At 42.8% G+C, this 25334-nt stretch overlaps 3 protein-coding genes across 7 annotated transcripts; 2 read left to right on the top strand and 1 right to left on the bottom strand.

The window, feature by feature from the left end:
• Positions 1 to 246: 246 nt before the first annotated feature.
• Positions 247 to 5617, top strand: rab34b (RAB34, member RAS oncogene family b). Of its 4 annotated transcripts, none has more exons than XM_076102742.1 (11): positions 247 to 406; positions 814 to 905; positions 1350 to 1441; positions 1786 to 1851; positions 2665 to 2766; positions 3080 to 3144; positions 3259 to 3310; positions 3387 to 3492; positions 3677 to 3767; positions 3898 to 4005; positions 5203 to 5617. In XM_076102742.1, exons 2-11 carry the CDS (start codon positions 858 to 860, stop codon positions 5262 to 5264), a joined length of 792 nt encoding a protein of 263 aa, XP_075958857.1. In that variant the 5' UTR covers positions 247 to 406; positions 814 to 857; the 3' UTR covers positions 5265 to 5617. The 4 variants fall into 4 exon arrangements, with proteins under 4 accessions (XP_075958857.1, XP_075958856.1, XP_075958858.1 ...); XM_076102741.1 differs by having other exon boundaries at positions 262 to 406; positions 782 to 905; XM_076102743.1 differs by having other exon boundaries at positions 279 to 602; positions 782 to 905.
• A 556-nt stretch (positions 5618 to 6173) lies between these two features.
• On the bottom strand, positions 6174 to 20989 carry supt6h (SPT6 homolog, histone chaperone and transcription elongation factor). Of its 2 annotated transcripts, none has more exons than XM_076102739.1 (37): positions 20860 to 20989; positions 19676 to 19786; positions 19422 to 19586; positions 18711 to 18784; positions 18416 to 18596; positions 18172 to 18253; positions 17730 to 17985; positions 17436 to 17537; positions 17163 to 17276; positions 16924 to 17013; positions 16582 to 16724; positions 16253 to 16398; positions 15999 to 16109; positions 15584 to 15864; positions 15334 to 15488; positions 14731 to 14926; positions 14469 to 14608; positions 14141 to 14261; positions 13952 to 14028; positions 13734 to 13869; positions 13414 to 13551; positions 12863 to 13030; positions 12648 to 12775; positions 12336 to 12543; positions 12013 to 12160; positions 11680 to 11822; positions 11459 to 11599; positions 11030 to 11225; positions 10610 to 10755; positions 10438 to 10530; positions 10222 to 10335; positions 9963 to 10087; positions 9228 to 9340; positions 9058 to 9135; positions 8777 to 8964; positions 8408 to 8697; positions 6174 to 8089 (listed from the first exon to the last, which is right to left on the bottom strand). In XM_076102739.1, the coding sequence occupies exons 2-37, from the start codon at positions 19773 to 19775 to the stop codon at positions 7897 to 7899; spliced, it is 5280 nt and encodes a 1759-aa protein (XP_075958854.1). In that variant the 5' UTR covers positions 19776 to 19786; positions 20860 to 20989; the 3' UTR covers positions 6174 to 7896. The 2 variants fall into 2 exon arrangements, with proteins under 2 accessions (XP_075958854.1, XP_075958855.1); XM_076102740.1 differs by having other exon boundaries at positions 14141 to 14258.
• Positions 20990 to 21278: 289 nt separating this feature from the next.
• Positions 21279 to 24602, top strand: sdf2 (stromal cell-derived factor 2). Its single transcript, XM_076102745.1, has 3 exons — positions 21279 to 21514; positions 22058 to 22254; positions 23339 to 24602. Exons 1-3 carry the CDS (start codon positions 21331 to 21333, stop codon positions 23636 to 23638), a joined length of 681 nt encoding a protein of 226 aa, XP_075958860.1. The 5' UTR covers positions 21279 to 21330; the 3' UTR covers positions 23639 to 24602.
• The last annotated feature ends 732 nt before the right edge of the window (positions 24603 to 25334 follow it).

Here is a 25334-nt window from a genome sequence, read left to right as displayed (position 1 = left end):
GTAGGCTGCGCCCCACTGTTCCACATGATACTCACACCTGCCCCCCACAAAACAAAACCAGAAACTAAAATTACTCTCAAGCACGCGATGGCAACTTAAATGTTGCACATGTAAATATATACTAGCCACATCCTATGAATTATAATGAACTAATCTAATTATTGTAGAATATAAAAAATGTAAAAATACCAGTTGGCCACACGTTGGCGCTGTTTCACGGTTTATTGGCGGGTTTCCCCACTAATTACACGGAGAGTCTCATTAGTTGCATGCCTGTGAGCTTCTCAGTCCGGAGACTCAGTTCGTTGCTGTGAGGATCATTTTGTTCCGGGTTTATTTTCTCGACAGACTTTGGATATCACATCTCGCACCTTTCCTTCTGCATTTTACCACCCAGCAGTTTCAGGTGAAGTTGATCAACTTACTTAAACCTGTTTTTAGATTGTTTTTGTTTTACACAGTAAGTTTCTTTTTCGCTCCATCCCTTATCTGCAAACACACTTATAACACACCCTTCCTCAAATCTTGATCTACAAATTGTCCAATGAGAAATGTCACGCAGTGTTGCCACTTCACAATTTGATCCAACCTGATTTGATGAGGTTAGTTCACTGCAAACTGTTTCTGATTTATTCTGCATATATTTAACAACATATTAACTTTCTGTTAGTTGCTCTCTTTCAGGAAAACTGTGTAGACATTACCTATCCTTCCCTAGTTTTGCGGAAGGAGTAGTGGAAAAGAAAGTTAACTGTGTGTGTGTGTGTGTGTCTTCTTGAAGTGAATGAAAAGTGTGTGTTTGCTGTCAATCAGAGGGGCACTTTGAAGGTGTGTGCGCATTGATCCACTGCAGCAGCATGTTGCCACCTGTGAAGAAGGACCGGGTCATTGCTCAGCTTCCAACTGTTAGTGACACACACTCACTCACACATGCCTCGTAATACAATTACAGCTAACAGTGTTACTGCTGATGATGAGGGTATTTAGAGTCTTAAATGCTGCTCTTTGTTTCTCTGGAAATGGCTGCACATTTGGAAAATGTTGTCCTCACAAAATGTTGTTACTCCAGCCTTCGATATGTGATATTTGTGTTACATTTACGATAAAGCAATGCCTCTTTTCATTGCCATATGTAAAGCTGACTGTTTAGTAGCCAGAGGAAGGAAGGGATGATTCAAGTTTGTAACATTGCAACTTCTCCACTTTTTAGATTTTCTAGGATTGTTTTAATAGCCAGGGAAAAAAAACACTCGGTGTACCTCCCCTCTACTTTTTTTTTTTTTTGTTGACTGTCCAATGAACCTTTTTCAATTCATTTCTTTCCATTTCCTCTCCCACTTTCTTTACAGTGTTTCAGTCCGAATGCAGCGCTGCACACCAAAGATGGCTTCCACCCACAGGTGAAGGCTGCATGCCAGGTACAGAAGACAGACACAGTGAGGTAAAGTCACAGAGGGGTGAACCAGACAACACACCACCCGGCCGCCCTTCCTGCTACTACACACACTGTGATGTCTTTAAATTCAATGAATCAGTTCAGGCCGGGCCCTTTAAGTCATGCTGAGTCAGCTGACAGACCTCGACCTCACCCTTCACATCTGACTGCATTGATCTGTTGGTCTATTTAAAGCTACTTATTTAAGAATATCTAAACGTTATCAAGGGGGCTGTAAGGCATAGAAAGCATGTTCAATAACGTCTGCATGTCATTGATCACGTTGCCGTGTGTTTCATGCTATTGTTGTCTGGAGTCGTGAATGACTGTTTTAGGCTTTCTGTTGCCAGCTTTAATATCGCGAAGGTCATCGTGGTGGGAGATGTTGCGGTTGGGAAAACGTGTCTGATCAGCAGGTAAGAAGCAGTCATGAATAATTAGATCAATTAAAGGATTGTGTGGCTGTCTTTAGATTTGTTAGTAGATTTTAGTCTGATTTGAATTATGGCTGTATTACTTGTTGAAGCGTTTTCCTCTGCAGATGTATATAGCTGCAGGGATTTTGGGCATTATTCAATTTTTTTTACATAGTTCTGGATGACTAAAATCTTTACAGGTCAATGACTGTTTTGCCTTTTTTCATTTCACATTTTTGTGGAAGTGCTACAACCCTGCTACGGAAACACTTGAATACGTAGAAACATATGTTTATTAAAGCTACACGTGTTAACATAAAGTTGTTGTGTAATGATGTGGCGTTCAGTCACACACGGAAACACAGACTTGACTGTTTTTTATATGGATTTATTAGATCTGAAATGTCAGTCAGGGTTAAGAATATGATACTGCAAACCTGTGACTATTTGTTTTTTCTCCAATCATTTAGTATTTAATTAATCAGGTGAGATAAAATGAATGTATTAGGTCTGACTGTTGATCAGTCAACATTTTCTATTCATCAGAATGAGTAATCTCTTTAAAATCACCTCATAAACCCGTTTCAATAGACTTGCTTTCTCTTGTGTTTTTCCTGCTTTTATTCTTTTCATTTTATTGACATGTTTTATGACTAAGATTGTGATTATTGTTAATAAGAAGAAGAAGAAGAACACGATGTAGAAGAAGAAGAAAAAGTAGAACTCAGTTATGCACCACACACGTTTATGACATTTTCCAGACATGTCAGAAACGTCTCTCTCTCTCTTTCACTGTTCCCTTGTTCCTTTAAGGTTTCGTAAGGGTGCGTTTGATAAGAACTACAAAGCAACCATAGGAGTGGATTTTGAGATGGAGCGTTTCGAGGTGCTCGGTGTTCCCTTCAGCTTACAGCTGTAAGTATGTCGCCACACCACAGACACACACACACACACACTGAGCCCTCAGCAAACTAACTCACTTCCTGCACTGACTCATCGGGGTCAAATGGGTCAAAAAGGTCTTTTTAATGCTACACGACCTAAGTTTGACTTAAATTGAAGGCCTCACATTATGTAATTACATTTCTCTGTGTTGGCTTTGGTCATGCAGGTAAGTGCACGTGTGTAGAATCAGTGTCATTAAAGGGGACAGCGTCCCACAGCTCTTCTCTCTCCTCTTCCCGTCATCGGCACCAAATATCTCAAAGCTGCATCTGATCTATTTCAGGTGGGACACTGCAGGTCAGGAGCGCTTCAAATGCATCGCTTCAACGTATTACAGAGGAGCACAAGGTGAATGTAGCTCGGTCTCCAAAGTCTAGTGTTAAACGTCTCACCTCTTACTAAAGTGAATGAACAGTGTCGTCTCCAACACCTTCTCATTGTTCATACTGTCTGTCTCTCCAGCCATTATAGTGGTGTTCGACTTGAGCAGTGAGAGCTCTTTAACACATGCCAGGTGAGGAATTATAATCGAATTATTGTACCACTAAAATGCCATTTGAAGTCTAATAATTGTCTGTCTGTCTATGCAGGCAGTGGCTGGAGGACGCCATGAAGGAAAACGACCCGTCCAGTGTTCTACTGTTCCTTGTCGGTACCAAGAAAGACCTCAGTGTGGGTGGAATTAATCAAAAACGAGTCAGTTAATTGATTGATTGTCGATCGACAGAAAATAAATCCTTAACTGTTTATTTGACTGATTGTTGCAGCTCTGAATATCTTACCATGATCAGCTTATTGCTACAGTGACTAATGGCCTGAAGCTTCATCACTTTCATCCTCTGCCCCGTTCCAACTGCCTTCTTTCTGTTTCCCTCCTCAGTCTCCTGATCAGTTGGTTCAGATTGAGGAGGAAGCCATCAGACTCTCTGAGGAAATCAAAGCAGAGTACTGGGCTGTGTCTGCCAAGTCAGGTGGGAGTCAATCACATGTTATTATCATGAACAAATCCCCATCAGTCATCATCCCTGCATGCTTTTCATGTTCCGCTTTGTCCTGTTTCTGTCTCGCTAAACTCTGTCCTCCATCTCTTTATTGATCCAGGAGACGGTGTCGGGGACTTCTTCTTCCGCGTGGCCTCTCTGACATTTGAGGCAAACGTTTTGTCCGAGATCGAGAAAAGTGGCTCGAGGCACGTCGGTGACATCATCAGTGAGTCAGTTTGCTCAATTAAGTCTCGTTAGTAAGAAGGCAGCGTCACACTTTTACCCATTTCTTTTGATTTATTTACTAATTGATTAGTTCCATAATTGAAAATCTGTTTTTCTCATGACATGTGAACCCAAGCAGTGCTTCAGCCTATGTTCTGTATCTCTGGCATGTCTAAAGTTGGGATCAGAAAATGTAGAGGACAAGACGGATGTTATTAAGACAAACATAATATTTTTATGATTTTGTCGACAGAACTGTAAAACTGAGTTTCTCCACAAAAAAAATCATGCATCAGCAATGCCTTACTCCATCTTCAACACCTCAATACGTACAATTTGTTCTTACCGAAGATGTAAATCTGAAACAATTATTAATTAATTAATCACTTAATCAGTAAACATTTCTCAAACAGAAGTAAATAATGCGTCTGCACGGGGCTAGTTTCAGACGCAGATTAATAAAAATGTAGTGCTCAGTGGTCACCAACCGTCTTTGCTTGTTTGTCCATAAATTTAAATGTGCCCTGTGTTTTTATCTCACCAGAGTTTTATAAAACAAGGGTTACCATGTAGACACGACCATCACTTGCTAGCAGTCTTCTTCTTCCTCCCTGCTTCTGTGGAAGGTAGCATCGCACTGGTTCTCTAGATGAAAAGACGACGGGATTCTTGCATTGGATTTAGAATTTTTTTTGCAGAAAATAAGCTCTGTGGCAAACAAACGTTTATGACACTTAATGAAATAATCTTTTTTTGGATTTTAAGACTCATTCCTGCAGCTCTGTGTGTGAAACCACATCAGGAATGCGTATCACATCACATGCGTCTGTTTGCACGAGCACGAGACAAACAAGACCCTCCAGAGTGCTACTAGTGATTGTAATCTCTTATCACACATTATACAACTGAGAGCAGGTTTTATCACAAAGTGATTTTTTCTACTCAGATTGTTTGCTGTGAAGGGTTTTAGACATACTGGATGAAAAAGTCTTATTTCTTTCTTATCCCTTGAATCATTTTGCGTCCTCCAGGTTGGGAACCACTGCTCTAATATATATATATATATATATATGGCATCCTTCATATACTTAAAATGATCTACATTACCCACGTTTATGGTTATGAAGGAACACGTCTCCCAGTACAACAGTGTGGCTCACTTAATGTTCAGTTCCTTGTTTGTATTTGCTTCACACAGGACTCACAGACAGAACAGAAGACGACGACGAACCGAGCAAGAGGAAATCCAACTGCTGCTGATGAGAGAGAGAGAGAACGGCCGCTTGGAGACACTTTACCGACAACACAGAGCGGCACAATGAGGCGGGAAATTAAACTCTGCACGCTCATTGTGGATGTCATAAACAGGCCGCGTCAATAGCGATGTAATATCTGTAAAAGCTGCATTTGTGTTGTTCTGCCAAACAGCCTGAGAGGAGGTTGTACATAATGAGTTCTAAGACGAGGATGTAACCAACAAAACGTCCTCTCAGGAATGTTTGCGCTGCTGGCCGGGGTTACAACAAATAAAGCCTTGTGAGATGCTTGTTAACATTTTTATGAGAGAAAATCCCTCTAGATGTGTTATTAAATGGCTCTTGCTTTCATAAATAGTCCGTCTGTGGCAACTTCTTTCTCACACATTGGAGAAAATATCAGCACCACACTTGGTGTGCGTTTTTTTTTTTTTGTTTCCTCGCTGGTCTTTCTTGTCATGTGTCTGTGGTGCTAATGTGACGCATACGCCGGCTCCCGTGACCGCAGTCAAACCCACAACACACTCTCTCCTCTGAGAGAACCGTTCTCATGATCTCGAAAAAAAAGGAGGGATTGTTTCCAGGGACAGAAACAAACAGGAAGTTACATCCGAGACTAATTGATTCCCTCACTCAGTTAAGTCAGACAGGAGGGAGAAGTCTCCATAAGTTCTCTCGTCTATTAAACAAACTTTTATTACAGCTCTTTAACTGCTTTTGATCACTGTGTTGTCTTTCTATTGAAGTGGAAAAAAAAAAAGATTGTGTAAACGAACCATGAAGAAAATTCCTCACATTCTGTTCCCAGCTAATCATATTTGTACCGTGAAGAAACACACACACACGCTTATATGTACATCACATGTCCAGACTGCCAGTTTGTTTCCCAAATTAGCACGAACAAGACTCAGGGTTTTAATATGAACACTTTTATTAAAGGGCTCACAGGTAGAAAAGGTCATCAGCAGTGCCAGAGACATCATTTCTCCTCAATCACCAACTACCGCCGAACCAATCGCAGCCACGCTGAGAAAGATCTCAATCTGGCAAGAGACGTAAAACCAAGTTTACTCCAAAAACAATTATTTAAAACAATATGCATATTATGGGACTATGATACTTTGCACACCGCAAAATGAAGCATACCATTGAATACCAGCGCTGCTCGTTTGTACTGTGGCATAGAGGCACAGCAGAGAATAAGAACAACCCGATGCATAAGTCAAGAGGGATGCAGAGTGTGGCTTAAAACTGCCACACGACGATCACAATAGAGAGTCAATGCGTTTTAAACAACAATATATTCATTCTACTGAAATAGCTGCGTGCAGTTCAGAATATTATACATACAAACGCAGTGGGAAGTCAGTCTGATAGTAGCTTCTTCTGACAGTGAACTCATCCACTGGAACATCTTAAATTAGTTTTTTTTTTTTTTACTGTTGATACTGTCTTGAGCTGAAATGCAGCAGCTGTGCTTCGGGAGATCACATCCTGCAAGGTGGCAAACATCAAATCCCAAAAAGTGTCAAAGGCTAAAATACTCACTGAACAATGAAGACACATGAGAGCCAAATTTGAGTGAACTTTTCAAAAATGACCGTTACACTGACATGACGAGGTACTTCCACTTATGGGTTACTAAAATCAACTGTTTAAAAATGCGAAACCGGCTTCTTCTGCGCCGCCTCACATAGACGCAGACCAAGTCTTCTCAAACAAGCACTGGTGCCTTGAATGTTAGTCCACACAGAATGCTCAGGCTAAAGAAGAGTGAACAATACAATAGAGGCTATCTACAGGAGCCAAATAAATGAAGCCAGCTGATCATAATACAGCACGTAGTGGAGACAGACGACTAGCAGTAACTCAAGCTCACATGAAGGTTTCTCCTTGAATTCATTTAGATTTTTTTCTTTCTTAAATCAGCCTCAGCCCTCACACTTGACGCGTGTCGGTACGGTCCCAGGTGTGTTTGGTTTTGACAGATGTGAAGAGCGAAGGCTTAAGGTTTAAACAGAAAAAACAGGCTTTATTTATTCTGACGCATTCCATACAAAAAATTATATTTCCTGATTGGCTTGGCATAACGCTATTTTGGCAACTGCTCGCAAAAATCCAGAACCCATAAAAGGAGGAAAAGCGGATTCTGGAAACGGCAACTGTGCCCCTCTGTCAAAGCCATTCATGGATCAAACTACAACCAGTCGCAAAAAATAAAGAAAGAAGGACAGCTTGTCTGACATTGTCTGTTTTAGGTCCATATCCTATATTTAACTGCTGTCTGATATTCAAGTTTCTTTTTTTTGCCATTGAAATGACTTTCTGCATGACACATAACGTGTTAATCTGACTGTACAGAATACTGTGCAGCCAGAGGGCATGGCTGCATTTCAGGAGGTGAATCTGTCTGGGGTGAGATACAGGAAGGCAAGAGGAAGGAAGGAGAGGAGCCATGATACCAGACAGATAAACTGCAGCTACAATATCAGCGGGCGAGTATGAATGGACAGCCAGGGGCTCATGGGCTGTGGGAGAGAGACAGTAAAGGTGGAGGGTTATCCAGACGAAGAAGCGGCACGAAGGATGGAGTTGAGTTGGGGGGCGGGGGGTGTAGCGACTCCCCCCTCCATGTCCTATCGGTCCATCTCGTCCAGTAGGGGCGTGGCGTCTCCGGCGATGGACATGGGTGTGCTCTCTATCATTGGGCTGGGCGACGGTCGTGGCGTCATCCTCTGGGTTTTCTTCCGCCCCTCCGCCTCTTTTTCCTTCAGCCACTGCTCCGCCATCTTGCCCCAGTCCACTGCAGAGGCGTTGCTGCCGCCGGCCCTGCAAGGAGGGAGGACAGACGGGGGAGGTATTTTAGTCAAAGACAGTGACAGTTTGAATGGCTGGCTGCTGCTGCTTGGCCTTAAATGATGCAGATTGTGGGTTTAGCACCATCTAATGGCAGCAAAACAAACACTCAGCCATATCGTTCAACAACTGGTTGGATTTGAGTTGTTGAGTCTTACATTTCTTATAGCTGGGGTGATTACTAGGATCACTGTACATGAATACATGAATGAGTACATGAATAATCAGTTTCACTACCAAAGAACCAGGATGCCTTTTCAGGTCGCCCACACATATTCCCGTTGTACTTACTTTGGCGGCTGCGGCGGCTGCTGCTGCTGCTGCTGCGGCGTCGTCCTTCCTCTGGATGAGGTAGAGGACGACGGCGTGCCGGATGAGTGGCTGTTGTGACTGCTGTGGCCGTGATGGCTGTGGTGTGACACATGGCTTCCTTGGGGATGGCCTTGTGTGTGAGAGTGCGAGGACTGCGGAGTGGTGCTGGTGTACTGCGGCGTGCCCAGGGCCTGCTGGCTCGGTGTAGTGTAAGAGTAGCTGGGTGTCATCAAGGGCGTCGTCATGGGCTGCTGGGGTGTGGCAAATACCTGCAGAGGAGGAAGTACTGGTGATGAATGTGGCTCAAGGAGTTACCAGAGAAAAGTCATTACATGCACCTGCACTCACATGATAAGCAGAGGAGCTCCCTCCTCCTCCTCCTCCTCCTCCCGTGCTGCCACCGTAGCCGTACTGGCTGGAGCCCCACTGTGCGGGGGTGGTGTTGGGGTTCTGGCCCTGGCCTGTGACTGCGGCGATGGCACTGAACATCTGGGAGGTCATGTTGCGTGGGAGGGCGTTGACAGCTCGCGTCAAGTCTGGGGAGGAAGGAATAGATTCGGAAATAGTAAAATGTACTACAACTACACTCAAATGTAGATTGTGTGTGTACGGAAGAGAGCGGGACTCACCTGCGATGTTGATATTGGCTGGCGTGGCGTTCAGGGATGCGGGCGTCCTTGTTCGGCTGCTGTTGCTGGGAGTGATACCTTTGACGGAGGGGAAAACGTTCATAACCCACAACATCCTTCGACTGGCGTAATATACACTACGATTAACATTAGGTACAGTGCTTCCATACCCGGCACAGGCTCTTGGTAATGGTCCTTAAACCAACGGAATAGTCCATTCACTGTGGGAAATATCTGTGAACGATAGCGGAAGCCATCCGGGGTGATGGTCAAATACTCGACCCTAGATAAAGAAAGAAGATGACATGTTGAAATTCAGTTCTACTTGTATTTAAACCCTGTTGTCAATAAATGACGTAAAAAAATGTCTGGGCAGATAAACAGCTGTGCGCGGTAGAGTGGATAAGAAGGATGTGGTGTTTAGTAATTTGGCACAACATGAATGACATCTGAAGGACCTGCGCATGTCACCATATGTGACTGTGGTATTTAGAGCAGCGATTATCAAACTTTTGTAGCTTAAGGCCCATTTCGGATTGTTAAAAATATTCAGAGGACCTCCATCCCGTATAAATAATGAACAAAACATGACAATAAAGGAAAAAAACGGGGTGTATAATTACATAATATATATTCTGCTTACCCTCACCCATCACTGCCGCCATTATGAATCATAATTTTGTGTATTCTCCCACATCCCTTTTTTTAATTAAAAAAAATGAAAAAGACATTTTGTGTCAATGCATCCGAGGGAACGTTAGCTCGGTGATAAGCTATTCAACAATTATCTTTTATATCAGCCTCCACTGAAATCAGTCCAACTTGTTCATTCAACGTGTTCAATTCATGGCATCATGACAGCGAATAATCAGAAAACAGAAGAGTCAAAAAACATTCCTGCTCACCGTGGTTTTCCCCGAGGCTGGTAGCCCAGTATGAATTTTCCGGGCATCTCTTTACACGCCGAAAGAAAGTAAGGGATAAAAGTAGGCTTCTCCCGCTTTGTCTTGACCAACAGCTCCTCCATTTTCTATTAGAGAGAGAACAAGACAAAACGAGATATGAGAGGGGTGCAACTCGTGGCAAAAAACAAGTAGTAGAATGAGACGAGTTGTCGAGTTATGTAAGAGTAACGAGTAATGATATCAGAGTAAACAAGTATACCTCCTTGATCCCCCAGAGGCCGTCCTGGAAGTACTTATGCCCCAGTAGATCCCTGGCAAATGACGCCATAGGCTGAATATACCGAGCAGTGATTTCATCCAAATCTTCAAACTCCTGCAGAGAACGCAACAGACTCTTGAGGAACATGGAGCAGCCAAAACAGCACTGATGTGTCACAACACATCTTCAGGCTAAACAAAGAGGAAAGCAGCGTACTTCACTGTTGATCCAGAGAGTGTGGCCCAAGCTGAACGCGTTCTCTTTGCCTTCTTCTCTCACATCCACATGCTGGTAGATGCCATCCGCCACCTTCAAAACGTCACAGTTAGAGACTGGGATATGTTGAGCGACTGCCACGTTAATAAGTACCTCTCTATCGGGTTCTTACTTTCCAGGTGACTGTGAGGTGGTTCTCTCCCTTGCTGCTGGGTCTGATGATCAAGTCTCCCTGGTCCAGGGCCTCCATCATCTTCTCTGCCTGGTTGAAACTAATATTGTGGAAGTTGGGGTGGGCAATCACACGCTTTATGTATGCTGAAAAGACAGAAAGCAAACAAACAGTATAAGGACAGTGATGTGGAGGTAAATGTTAACCAAAGTGCATTATGAGGAAACAATACCCAAAGCGCACTGTTCTATTAGTTATTTCTATTCAAACAACTTTTATCATTGTTATCTCCGCCAGGAGGGCCGTGCAATCGCTTGTGTGCGCGCCTGTGTCTGTCCACAGCTAATCTTGCATTCTGCTGCAGCAAACAGAGTATTCTCAGGAGATCTGCATTCTCGTTAATGCTGTTATTATACTAACGTGTTCGCTGTTGTTTCTTTTTGAGCTCCTCCTCCTGTTTTTGGTCCTCGGTCTCTGTGTCAAAGTCATAGTAGCTGTCTTTGGGGAGCTTCCACTCGTTGGCCTTGTCCATCAAATCGGAGGTGCGGCACGTGAGGTCGACGCTGAACTTCTCAATGTCGATTTTCATGATGCGACAGTGAACCGTCATGCCCACCTGAAGGAAGAGGAACAAGCGAGTGTTACACAGGGGACACAATAGACAGAAACAAGACAGGAAGCGCAGAAATAAGACAACAATTAATCACGGATAATGTCAGGATTGGGATGTTTAACTGGCACCGACTGCAAACTCTCAGACATTCAAATGTTTACAGGTGACATTGATAAAAGTAAAAGAAAAACATCAGCAAAGCACAACAAATATCACAAAAACAAACGACGCCTCACCTTGACCCTCTCCTCGGGGTGTTTGACCACTTTGTCACTGAGGAACTTGGTGGGAATGAATCCCTGGACGCCATTATCTAATCTGGACCGCACCCCGATGGCCTGACCTGGACATGAACCGCTGTCAAAGTGATTCCACACCTAAAGCAGGGACACAAGAGAGTTTAGATGTCAGACTCTCAACTAAGTCGTCAAAAGAAGAACACTCGGGTGTGCAGTACCTCGCTGAGTTCAGGGAAGTTGTCCTGCTGGCAGAAGGGACACTGCCACAGCCCCGTAGAATCATTACGGATGGCCTGGTCGTAGCTCTCTCCCTGAGGCCGCCGGTGAGCAATACCAGTTACTATACTGGTGATCAGCTTACCTGGAAGAAAAGGAGGAAAACACATAAACCACACCGGCCGACAGAGCTGCATCTGTACTGTGACTGGTGCTCCAGCAACATCATTCTGCGCCATCGTCTTAGTGCTAGTGGGTAAGAATATATTATTGATTTTTTGGGTGAAAATTAATTCAAGAGATAAATATGTTTACTTCAGTGTGGTGTATATTACCAATATAAAAGGTCTCCGGAGTCTCCTTGGTGAGCAGGTTGAAGACCTCCTCAGTGTTGGGGACTCTGTAGGCAACTCTCAGGTCTTTGTATCTGCAGCTCAGCTCTGCACGGATATCATACAGAGTAATCCCCTTGTTGCCGTAACCCTACATGGAACCAAGCAAAGAAGAAAACAGGAGTGAAAACTTTGTGAGAGGTGAGTGGGTGTGACACACTTTTGTCGGACGGCGTTTAGAGTGCACAGCTGGAAGGAGCCTGGTTTGCTGTTCATGAATGCCAGACATTGCTGCGGTCAAAGCCACAACACACACACACACACACCTGTCTCTCAAGCTCTTCAGCAAAGGCATCCAGGTCCAGATCTTTGAGACGTTCTGGGTTTTCCAAAATCTCCTCCAGAGCTCCAGCCGGGTTGGCATCTTCTGCCGACTCATCATACTCGAGGGCGTCCACAGCCATCTTGCGAGCCCACTCGTACGTCTCAGGGTGGACACGAGATCCATCCAGAACCTCAATGTAGGAGTCGGTACTGTGTGGAAGAAAGAAATGCTGATTTAAAAAGCTGAATGGTCGATCACAACTTTGTCTGACAATAGTCTGAACGTGTAACAGACCCCTATACAAGGTACCAACCTGTCCCCAAGCGATGCTGTGTCGATCTTGATGAAACCAGCGCAGTTGATAAAAACTTTGGGTCCCATGTGACACATTGTGACCAGCTGAGTTCTGTTTTCAAGTCGAGTGTTGTTTTGCTTCAGAATCTGCACCAAATACGGTGATCATCAGTTCAGCAGAAAGAGCTCAATACTTTAGTATGTGACACAATAAATGAATGAATAAAAACGTACCTTGAGCAGCTGGGAGCCCTTTCTTGGTCCCAGACCACAGACATACTGGACTAGGCTCTGAGTGTGAGGATGGGCGATGGCCTTGTTCACATCCACTCCGACCTCATTAACGCGGTTGATGAACTCACAGTAAAGAGCGCAGAGCAGATCTTCCTTCACCACATGTTCCTGAGAGAGACAAAAACTCTCTTTCACACAATTGTAGCTACAGAATCACGCTTGATTTTATATCTACAAGCGTCTAATCATTTTAACAGCCATTAGTGAGGTTGGAGGAGCAAAACGTCACATTATTATCTAAATACTGGTCAACTGATTGGTTGATATATTATGCATCGGACTAGGCTGAGAAGAATATTTAATGCTTGTTCCTGACGGATATGTGATGGTCTGTGTGACGCTACAGGAGAATAAAATGTGGACAAACAATGACAAAAAAGCAAATGTCACAGGAAACATTGTAAAACTGGCCTTGATCATTTTTAAACAAACTATGTTTCAACAATATACAGCAATAGATGGAGATAAAATAACTTTCTTCAATGTCTCACCTGTAGCGGGTGTAGTTTGAGGCAGAGAATGTCATCATCACTGCTGCAAACCTGAGCATACTCCATCAGCGGATCCTGGATCTTCCTGGCTATCGACACAGCCTGTCGCAGTAAGGGAGGGTAATCCCTAAAATCCGTCTGCGCAGATAGAAAGCAGACGGTCAGGAATAAATGAGCAGCAGAGGGAGCATTGAGCCACATCTGGGATCCACCAGTTAATTAAATTGCTGTGGTTACCTGCCATAGTCAAAGAGCAAAACCACTGATGTTCCTGTGCTTGTGTATGATGAAGATAGCACGGTGAGGTGTTAAGCATTTACCTCAGATCTCTTGCTGTTCATGTACAGTGTGGCCAACTCATTGTCAACAAGTTCCACACCAACAGCAGGCAGAGAGGACTCTTGCTCAAGCTCGCTGACAGTCCTCTTGATGTCCTCCATGATCATTTGAGCATCTCTGCACACACAACATTATTTTACCATCTCCTTTATGACTTGTAAATGCTGTTCAAAATGTCCAGATGAAATCAAGTATTTACCGGCTTTCCCCAGCGACAGCTACCACATGAGGCTTCTTGCCAGACAGAAACTTCTTGAGACTTTCGATGTCGTGGGCCTGAAGATACACACACACACACACAAATGAGCGATCATCTCAAAAGATCCATCCACCCGAACAAAAGCATCTGTTGGCTGCAGAGAAGCACGTTTGTGTCCTCTGCACGTACCTTCTTCTCTCGGTCATCCTCCCTAAAGGCGTTCCTCCTCTTCATGAAGTAGGGCAGACGCAAGAAGTCGACCACCTCCCCTTCGCCATTGATCAGAGCACAGAACACCGGTGTATCTCTGCTGGAGTAAAGTAAAGTTCACAAGTAAGAACCTGAACTATTTGCCACATAAGTGTGTCTTTTATGCACTAAACTTTGCTTGGTCTTACACGGTTGTAAGAACGTGCAGTATTTCTCCCACATTTTAAAGTGAGATCTCTATTGTTAATACCAAAAAATTGTAGCTACTAATATATATGAGGAAAAGAAAATTGTGTGGGGTGTATACCTGCTGGGCGCATAGGCTACACCCAGCACGCGAATGCCTTTGCCCTGACTCTCGTCCATCAGATCATCGTCTTCCTCAACCTGCTGATCTGGCCGGTAAGGAGACACCTTGAGCCAGTTATACAACCGACGACAGCAGGACTGTGAGGAGAAATGAACAGCAAAATGTTCACAATGAGTTTACCGTGTTATTTTTCTCTGCGCAACACTACTTCAATAATGTAATATTACAATGTATGGCGACAGATATCATAGGAACTTACCCTGACAATGCTCTCTTTGGCCTCAGTGATCAGTTTGCTCTTGAGCTCCTTGGCCATCTGAGGGTAGAGGAACTGAGTGAGAGCTCGCTCTATTGCTAAAGTTCGCTGCCTGTTCCACTCCTGCACCTGGTGACTGAACTCATCCCTGTAGTAGAACTGCTTGATCTCATCAAAGTACGTCTGGTCTCCAGCATACCTGAGGGAAGACACAGGAGAGAAGCGGAGACAGAAAGGAGAGCCTTAACATTTCCACGGTCATAATTCAAAAGCGGCACGTTCCACTGACAAGGATGTGGATTAAAAAAAAATGTAAGCTGCAGCTTAAAAAGAAATTAAACTCTGTAGCTCTGTAGTATAAAGCTATACAGATGCTAAAAATGGCACAACACATCAGGTCCTGTGCTTAATAAATGTCCTATGACCAATGGATGTGTACGAACAACAGAGGTGACAAGAATTATAAGACCTCGGGATGTTTGTATATTTATGATTTCCTCCATCTGGTTGATTCAGTCTGACTTAATGTAAGTGGCCAAAATCATGAATTATTCAACATTGATCTTTCGCCATTTTCGTTTGTGTCAGTGTTGTCACTGTGCTTACCCTTTGACCCCTATAAGGTCTATACAGATGTCAATGGAAAGCAGTCCCTCCTCCTCTGCCAGGCACATCTTCAAGAACTGATCCCCATTCAGCTCTTTTACAGCCTTGTTCTTAAGATACTTGAAGGAGTAGGCAAAATGAGCCTCGTCTACCTCCTACAGGAGGGAAGCAAATGGCAAAGCAGATTTAGATTAACCCTTTTCTGTTTATTTTTTTGTTTTTAAATGTCTCTGAATAAATGTATCCGTACCTTTTTGCCCTTCTTCGTAGGCTTGATGTTGATCTTGGCCCTCTCCTGAAAGGTCTGTCGGAGAACATGTCTGACCAGCGGTTCACGAGCAAGCTGCATGGCCACCATGTACCTGGTTCCTTCCAGCACTGCCTCGGGAGTGCTGAACTGACTGCAAACATAATCTTTGGCCAGCTCCACAGGCTCGGCCGGGAACTGCTCGGTCTCGTGACGCTGGTAACTGTCTCTCAAATTTTCTCCAAACTGCTCTGGAGTTAAGCCAAACTTTTTAGCCAAGCCATCTGCAGGAAGGAAGAAACAGAGAGAGAAGTTGAAGTGCTACCAAGCTAGGAAAAAACAAAACAAAATACAAATGAATATAGTGATACTTGAAGACTGGGACTGTTGTGTGCAAAGTAAAAAAAAGAAGACCAACCAAGTCCCACGCTCTGACAGATGGTGTACATATCTCTACGAGACGCCAGCTTGAGGTCAGGTCCTTTCTGTTGTTCTTCTTCTTCTTCTACCTCCAATTCCTCTTCTTCACCTAAAGAGGCAACAAGCAAAATCGGTCATGGAGCAAATTGTTACAGTAAGGCTCTGAAAAATTTGTTTCAATTAGAACTGAACAGTTCTGCAGAATCTGTCCATCATCTAATGAAATTTTCAATTCAGACGCGTTCATCTTACCATCCTCGGACACTTCTTTGATCTTCTTGAGCCTCTTCTTGCTGGACTTGGCAGTGTTCTGCATCTTGGGGATGTCTCGGCCGTAGTAGAGCAGGAAGTGGTTGTACACATCACCCAGCTCTTCAAGAGTCTGCACATCTTTTAGCCTATAAGAAAATGATAAAATAGGTTTGAAAGCGACAGAAAACTGTGTTTATCGTCGACCACCATGTGAACTTTATCACTTTCATCTCCTGCAATTATTCCTGGCTTCGTGCAGTCACAACTAAATACAGAACACAACACATAATAAGATATTATCTTTTCAAGCCTCGGCCCTTGAGACGTACCTCTCCGTGTCAGCGGTGTCCAGAGGACGGACGCCGTCAGCCAAAGGTTTGTCGGGGTCGGCTGAGATCTGCTCAAACTGGTAGGACTGCATCTTCCGAAACAGACGGGTCAGGTTCTGCTTGCGTGACTTCAGTTGAGTCCACTGGTGGGTGACAATGTTGAAGTCAAGAAACCAGAAGTGGCAAACAAAACGCCAAGATGGTGAAAACAAATGATTGATAATGATTTAAAACAATGTTTAATTCATCTTAGAATTGATTATTGTAAGATTGGCTGTGCACCCAGAGGATCATACAACGGCTTTCCGTTCAGTCTGTAATCTATTGCAATACCAAGTCTACCTTTTCATCCCACTGCCACACCTTCCACAGGTCATTGATGTTTAGCTCAGGCTCCACATATTCTTTCCTGTAGAAAGCGATGAATGGGACCTGGGGAAAAGAACACGATGAAATTGGTTCTTTGCGATAATGCATCCTTTCTTAAAAGACACAATGTTATAGTTTTTTTTAGAAAAAATGTAACTCAAAGGAAACAGATGAAGGAAATGTATTACATGGGTACGGTGAGCTCACTGTACCTCAAATTGTTGATTCCTCATGAAGTTGAGGGCCTCTTTGATCTTAGCAATCGTGCTGGGGCCTTTCCGGCTGAAGTTCGTGGTCGTCCCTCTGTCTAAATAATCTGTGCTCTCCTGGTTAGGGCACAGAAAAAAGAAGAAAGCATCTAGATGTGATCTAGAGCTAAGGAGAATCCAATGATCTATCCCACAGAAAGGAGAATCTAACCAGGTATCATGACTGCATATCGCATGGATGCATTCCTGAGTGTGTGTGTGTGTCAAAGGACGTACCTGCATGGAGATAGTAAGAGTGGAGAAGCCATGTCTGAAGATCCACTCTGCTTCCTCTTCCAGCTCGTCATCCTCAGCAGGTTTAACAGGGATGGATCGTAACTATAAGACGGAGCACAGATCAGGAAAATAGGCACTCAAATTTGATCAGTGACTAAATGAGATGTCAAGGCTTAACTACACATAAACCTGAGAAAGCAGTCATTAAGAACCTATATAATAATTTATATGGTCCATATAAGAACGTAACAACAGTGACAACACTGTTAGCATCAAAAACACTGACACACACACCTGGAACCTTTCGGGCATATCTGTCGAGCGGATCTCATTGTCTTGGTCAGTCATGTGACTACTTTCCAGCTCACTGGGCTCGTAGATCTCAAAGATGCTCTTCCTCCCCTGCCTCCTCTTCGTCTGCTTCTTGGGTCGATCCCAACTCTCTTCATCCTGGTCCTCTTCCTCCTCCTCCCCCTGGTCGTATGCGTCTGCGTCAAAGTCAGCAAAGTCAAAGTCTCCGCCAAAGATTTCTTGGGCCTCCTGGAGGGCTCTGTGGGAGGATGAACAGCGAAGAGGAGAGAAGCAGTGATTGACTGGTTCACTTCACTCATATCTTAAAGCAGTTTGCCATTTTGTTGTCTCATTGTTACCAAATATAAATATGTATTAGCACGCTTCTTGTCCTACCAATGTTGGATCTTATATTGGATAGATTTGCTGTATAAACTATACTCACGCGTCCGTGTATCCTGAGAATTTTTTGCCCCTCTTTCTGGTGATGGGTTGGCCATCATCATCAACAATAAAATCGTCTATATCTGTAAGACAAAGGCAAAACATTTAAAACAAACCAATTATATACCACGTTATTTAGAAATCAAGCGTGGGACTGAGTTTACATTAGTCTTTTTCTCTATTATCACGCAGCTTTTTAGATACTCGGGTCCACACAGATCGAACCACCTTTATTCCTGGCCTACCTGACTCCTCGTCCTCTCCTTCTTCTTCGTCATCTGCGTGGTGAAGAGGCTCATCGACAGCCTCGCCTTCCTCCAGCTCTCCCTGATCATCTCCATGAAAGATCTCATCTGCGATCATGTCCTTCTGGTCGTCATCCTCTTCGTCATCATCAAGCGTTTTTACACGTTCATATTTCTTTTTCTGCGACACAAGACAGGTACAACATCAGTACTGCTAGAATAAGCTTTTTCAAGAGTACGAAAATGTTTGTACACACTTACTACCGAGATAGTAGTAATGAGAAGCCATTCTTACCCTCCTTTTCACTTTTACACCCAAGTTTTCCTCAATTAGGTCCAGATCATCGTCATCGAGGTAGTCGTCATAATCTGCAAAGAGGAAAAGTCTCAGTCAGAGGAAACAACTGCTACGACTGTAAAGACAGTGCTCTTGTTCTTGTGTGTGATACACGTGAATACGGTATAGGGATGGGAAAATAATCTATTTAGACATAAACCTATATTATAAATATATGGCACCTTTGTACGACGATGATTCAAAATTCATATTTTCTGTCTTAATAGATGCTGCCAGCAATTATCTGTTTACAGAGTTAAATGCAGGTAAATGAAAACACACTTACACTTTGTTCGATAATGAAAATATTAAAGTAGATTATACACCACACCAGCAGAGAACTAACATCAAATACCACCTGTTGCGGTTAATGCACCAGAGAACTTATTTAAAGAACAATTAAATGTTATTGGAGTATTACAGAATGGCGATTCATCTTGAATTGGCACCAATCAATTCTGTTTTATGTTGGTAAATAACTGCTGACTAAGATACTTGGAAAAACACTAATATGAGGTCAATTGTATTATTTCTTCAAGACAAGGTACACAATAAGGACCTGATCTGTTCCGAGTTAAGTTTGTGTACTACGGTGACTAACCCTAACCCGGATAAAGATATTTTAAGAAAACATATTTTATTATACTTTATAACATATGATGCACTTACTGCGCTTTTTACGGCGATGCCTGACTTCCTCTTCTGAGTCACTCCCCGCTGCACTTGCAGTTTTTGGACGCTCTTCCTCCCCCTCTTCCTCTTCTCCATCATCAATGAGTCCGCGTAAATTTCCTCGCTCATCCTGGTCCTCTGTGTTCTCTTCTTCCTCTTCATCTGTTGAGAAATTAAGAGATAAATGGTTCACACGTCATGCAGCCCCACCTTTGAAACACATATCCAGAACTGAACAATTCAAATCGTACCATCTTCCTCCAGAAACCTCTGGGTCTTTTTAGGCTTGAGGTCTTTCTCATCAAACTCCTCCTCTGACTCCTCGGCCTCGCTCTCAATAAAGTCGGACATGACTGCTGTTCCTAAGAAGAAGATAGATAGATAGTTACTTTATTAAGAAGTGCAAGAGGCTGTCAGTAAACATTCCCAACACCATCAAAGCATTAGTCAAAAAGCAAAACACACACATGCAATATGCTCTAGTGTTATGATGTCTTTGCAATATCACTGCATAACATCCAATTTTCATTCATTCCTGCTTCAAGATTGGGAGAATAACATATGTTCTTCATCAGCTTGTTCGAGCTCTTCGTTAACATTAAATGACAACATTGAGTGAAATATTAAAATGTAAGTTTGTTATGGTTGCACCACTCCACCAAATGGAGACATTTAGGTATCTTTCTAAGGCTTAAGATCTCCTCCAGAATATCAAAATAAAGTGTTGTGTGTTTGAACAATTGTATTATTTTATTTTCATTTAAACTGACCATTGATTTCATTCTAACTCAGCGATATAGCGTGCAACAAAACTAGATTTAGCTGGCGTTTAAAGAATAAAATAAAAAATAACGTGACACCTAACGTTGTCGCATTGCGCACACACAACACCGACGCAGTCGATCACTCAAACGCATTAGCGCCTTGCTTTAACGTTAAATGTAACAGTAGCTAACGTTATCGAGATGATAACTCAGCGTTTCGGTCAACAAACTGTCACGCTAACGTTATATTGGGAGTTCTAGTCAACAAAGTTAGCTTACTTTACTGTAAGTTACCTGTGCGCTAGCAACCACCAACTAACGTGAGCTACGACCTATGCTAGCATGCTAGTTAGCTAGCGAGCAATCTCTTACCAAGTAACGGTAGCTGGCATTTAACGTCATTCTCACGTTGTTGGTTTGAAATATATATTGTACGTAGCAATACATCGACTGACAATGAAATAACAACCAAACCTATTTCACTGTTTGTAGAAATAGACCAAGGCCTCTGAGCCAACTTCGCAGTCTAACGTTTAGCACATCAGTGTGTTAGCCTAGCATTAGCTAGAACGACAACAACAGCCAACTGCATGCTCGTTGGCCAGTTAACGGCGGTTAGCTGAGCGGCACAGTGATAAGGTCGCAAAGTATCACGGAACAACTGGACTTACGCGTCTCACTGCAGTGGTATACTCCGTTAATGTTTACAAAAATAACGGGATTGTGTTGTGTTTAGTGTTTCGGGGAGCTTGTACTTGTAAAAATGGCCGACAACGAGCGGCGTGATGGCGATTCCGGTATGCTTCCATCCTTCTCAGTAGAAATGTGACGACCCCTGCTGGTTCACCTTGATTCTACACAAAATAAAACAACTAAATAAGACTACACAACCTAACCATTATTAGTATTTAATGGGGATATTGATCACATTATCATACACATAAAAACATATCACAATGACGCCAAATAAACCCCAAAATAAACTAAAACACCTCGAGAGGTCTATGCAATGAGCACTCCGAGTCACTAGGGGGCGCTGTTTCACGAGCTCCCCCTTGGCATACGGTACCTCTTTAATGACGTAGCGAAAAATAATACATATCTTTAACAGTCATCGGCCGCTGTATTTGGATTTAATAGGAATGGGTTATTTAGAATATGCTGTTCTTCCACACTCTCTACCAACCCTTTTATTATTGCTAACCTGTATATTTGGACTGTCACTTGGTACGGAGCTGGGTTTTGTGACATGCGGATCCGTCCTTAAACTGTTAAATACAAAGCACAATGTGAGACTACACTCGCACGACGTACGCTACGGCTCCGGTGAGTTTCCTCTCAGAAAACGATTATTACGCATTAATAAACATCATTTGTGTTTTTCATATACATTAACTTAATTCACCGTTGCCCACCTCTGTAATTGTAATGACTGATTTCTATGTACAAAGGTTAACAGTGTTTGACATATAATGAAGGCTGTCACCATTATGTGTAACCAGACTGTCAAACACATTCTCTTTTTATTTTAAGCAGCACCTCACAATCATAAAAAGTCCAAACTTTCAGCAAATATAGAAATGTTGTAGCCCTCAAAGTTAACCACAATCTGTTTGCCAACATGAGCCCTTGGGTTCAAAGTCAAACCCAAAACAACAATCACCAATTCAACTGTAAGTGACTTTACAGACCTTCATACCATGAACAAGCTTCCTTAATTACCCTATATTTATATATATATATATATTTATTTTTTTGTGTCAAAATCCTAGTTTGGTCTTCTGCTCACTGCGTGAACTTATATGTGTGTGTGTGTGTGTGTGTGTGTGTGTGTGTGTGTGTGTGTGTGTGTGTGTGTGTGTGAGGCAGGTAGCGGTCAGCAGTCTGTAACAGGGGTGACTACAGTGGAAGACAGTAACAGCTACTGGAGTGTCCGTGGGACAAGGGACACCATGTGCCATCGTGGCACCCCGGTCAAATGCGGGCAGAATATCCGTCTCACCCATGTCAACACAGGCCGTAACCTGCACAGCCACTACTTCGCCTCCCCGCTGTCCTCTAACCAGGTGGGTGGTGTGAGGAGTACAAGGGAGAGAGAAGAGGTGTCATGTTCTGTGAAGCATCATCCACATAGACGCCTGCAGAGATTGGGAAGTTATGTTAATGTTTTAAAGATAGTTTGACATTTCCAGCATAATTCAAAAAGTTGGACATTACTGATATGCAGTAATCTATGTAAAATAACAAGATGTTGATGCTCACATTTAGTGAAGACCAACATTTTGAGGGGGAACTGAGTTGACAGCAGCTTTTTACACTTCAGGAAATTCACCAGACTCTCTGGGAAAACAGCCTCGGGTCAACAAAAACCCTCTCCAATGCTGAGGAAGTGTGAAAACACTGTCGTTGAAGTGTAACAGGGTTGGAAGACGTGTACCATGCGATTTTAGAAAATCTGTCAACTGTCAGACATTTTTGTATACTGTTTACACCATGGTAGTTATTCTCTTAACATCCAGCTTGTGCGGCTGATCTGAGCCCGACTGGTGACTAAGAGCTATCCATCTAATATGTTGTAAATCAATAAACAGCTCGCCTTTATGTCACTTTGGGATTTTCAGGATTGTTGCATCAACATGATGGAGTTCCTTTACAGATGGGTATGGGAAGAAAATAGACATTCTTGTCTGGTTGTTTTATTTGTAAGCAGTTTCTCAACCTGGTTTCCAGAACATGTACCAAATGACGTTTTTCACATTCCACAACAGAAGATTTCATCCACATACACACGACGTATACAACGTAGGCTGTCTGGCCTCCCTCATCCACTATACATTAGTATCAGTAGTATTAGTACACCCTTCACTGGAGACTAAAGGGTGGATGTAACTGTACGTTTGGGGAAGAAACAAGAAGCCAGAGACAAAACCAAACATGTCTTTACGTTTACTGTGTTGGATATCTAGCTTGGTAAATATTGGCGTCTGTGAAAGCTGTTCCTATTGTACAAAAATGGAAGTCGGCTGATAGCTGAAAATTGAAATAAAAACAAGTTTTGTCTGGAAAGTTAAGAGATTGTAAAATGTCACAAAAGCAAGGTGCGCCATCCTCTCCTCTATGTCTTCTAATCTCTTTCTCTCTTGTCCACAGGAAGTGAGTGCATTTGGCGACGAAGGGGAAGGGGACCACCTGGACGAGTGGACGGTTCAGTGTGGGGGATCCGTATGGAAGCGCGAAGAGGCCGTCCGCTTCCGTCACAAGTCCACTGATGCACTACTGTCAGTGACAGGGGAGCAGTACGGACGGCCGATACACGGTCAGAGGGAAGTTCACGCCATGTCGACCCCCAGCCAGCACAGCCTGTGGAAGGCCATGGAGGGCATCTTTATGAAGCCCAGCGAGAACCTGGCAGGCAGCCGAGACTACAGTCACCTACACACGGAGTTCTGAACACGACTTTTCTTCTTTGTTTCCGTCACTTCCCATTGTCCTCTCTGTCTACCATCGTATTCCTACCTCTGTCCCTAATTACACATGTTCCAGCAACCTCTTGTCTCATTGTCCTCTCCCATCACCTTTTGACTATCATCTTTTGAGGAGACTGTGCCAAAGTCTGTCATGGATCAGGGTGCAATAACTTGATCTTATCAATCCATACCAACCTCTCTCATTCATTGCGTTTTACGAAACACAACTTGAATCCTCAAAAATCTAGCAGCTACACGCAAGAGCGCAAATAACATTTGACTAGAGTTATAGTTTGCCTTAAGGTACAAGGAGACACAAAGGTATTAAAAATGCTGTTTTACTGTACAAACACATTTTTATCACAGTTTTGATGCTTTACATCCTCTCAGCTGTTCTTTTTTGTTAAATAACTGGCATCATCAGTCACACCACAACACAGCAGGCAGGTTTTGCAGATAAGTATTAATTCATCAAGTGAGTCTTATGCTTTGTTGGATTTAAAAAAAAACATTGTTACACTTGTGCCTTTATGCTTTTTAGGTGTTTAAGCTGCGGAGCCTTTTAAACTTTTGGAAACATAAGAATTTTATTGTGTTTTTATGGTATTTGTAAGCCATATTATACTCAATGGATAAGCAGTATTACCTTTGTAAATTACCTTTTTTCCCCCTTGAAGTCTAATTAAGTGTTTCATATAAATTATTTACCACTAACTGACAAGACAGAATAAGCAGTTTTTTCCTTCGGAGGTGTTTTTCTATATGTACATCATTGAACTGGATGCTGTTTGTTGGTTTGATCAGTTTCTAAGTGCTGGGAGAAAGTACAGTATTTTACATTCATGCTGTCTGTGCATGCATCCGTGTTATATCAACTCTTTGTTCGAGAGGTTCATGTGAGCAACAAACATGCAATGAATACCTCATATTAAAGAGATTTTTTTGCATACCGGTATTAGCGTCTCTTCTTTATTGGATTCTTTTCTTTTTACTTTAGTTACTATGGTGCAAATTTTCCTCTTAATATAATTAAAACATGAATTTAAAGAGAGCATCTGCCGTTTGGAGTTTTATTGCAATAAATAAGATCCACATTTGCAAATGCGGCCCTCCCACCCAGCCGGTCTGTTGAAGAGCGAGAGCTACTTAATGAAGTTCAGATAAAGACAGATATTTTCCCCCTGAGTAGGTGTCCTTAAACACATCTTCTCAGTGCTGTGGGGATTAACAAACACCACATAGTCTGATGATCTCAAAACTAATGGGCAAATTGCAGGAAATGTACACAGAGTAAAGCAACTACCAGTTGTAGTTCTCTTGGGATGCTGCCGACAAAAAGTCAAGTTGTGGTGTAAATCTTCCTCTTAACAGAATAAAACTCAGAAAGACAGATGCTCTCAGTGAATTCATGTTTTATATTCTGTTAAGAGGAAAATTTCCACCAGTTACCACGACAGTTGAGACGATCTGGCAACTCTTCTCAGCTGGTCCTTCATGCATGATTACTTGTAACGAATCACTGATGTCATCAATGACTCTCCTGATAACTGCAATGCCAACATGAATTATGAGATAAAAGCAGCGCAATGAAGATAGACAGATAATGTAAAGCTTCTTTTTTATGGGTGTCCCTTTCCTGGATCAAACATTAATTGAGCAAGTTGGAATCACTTTATAAA

Source organism: Anarhichas minor, unplaced genomic scaffold (genome assembly GCF_050575085.1).
Source record: "Anarhichas minor isolate MPS153535 unplaced genomic scaffold, ASM5057508v1 ptg000027l, whole genome shotgun sequence".
Lineage (NCBI taxonomy): Eukaryota > Metazoa > Chordata > Actinopteri > Perciformes > Anarhichadidae > Anarhichas > Anarhichas minor.
Note: the sequence above shows the minus strand (reverse complement) of the source record. Positions and strands in the feature narration are given on the sequence as shown.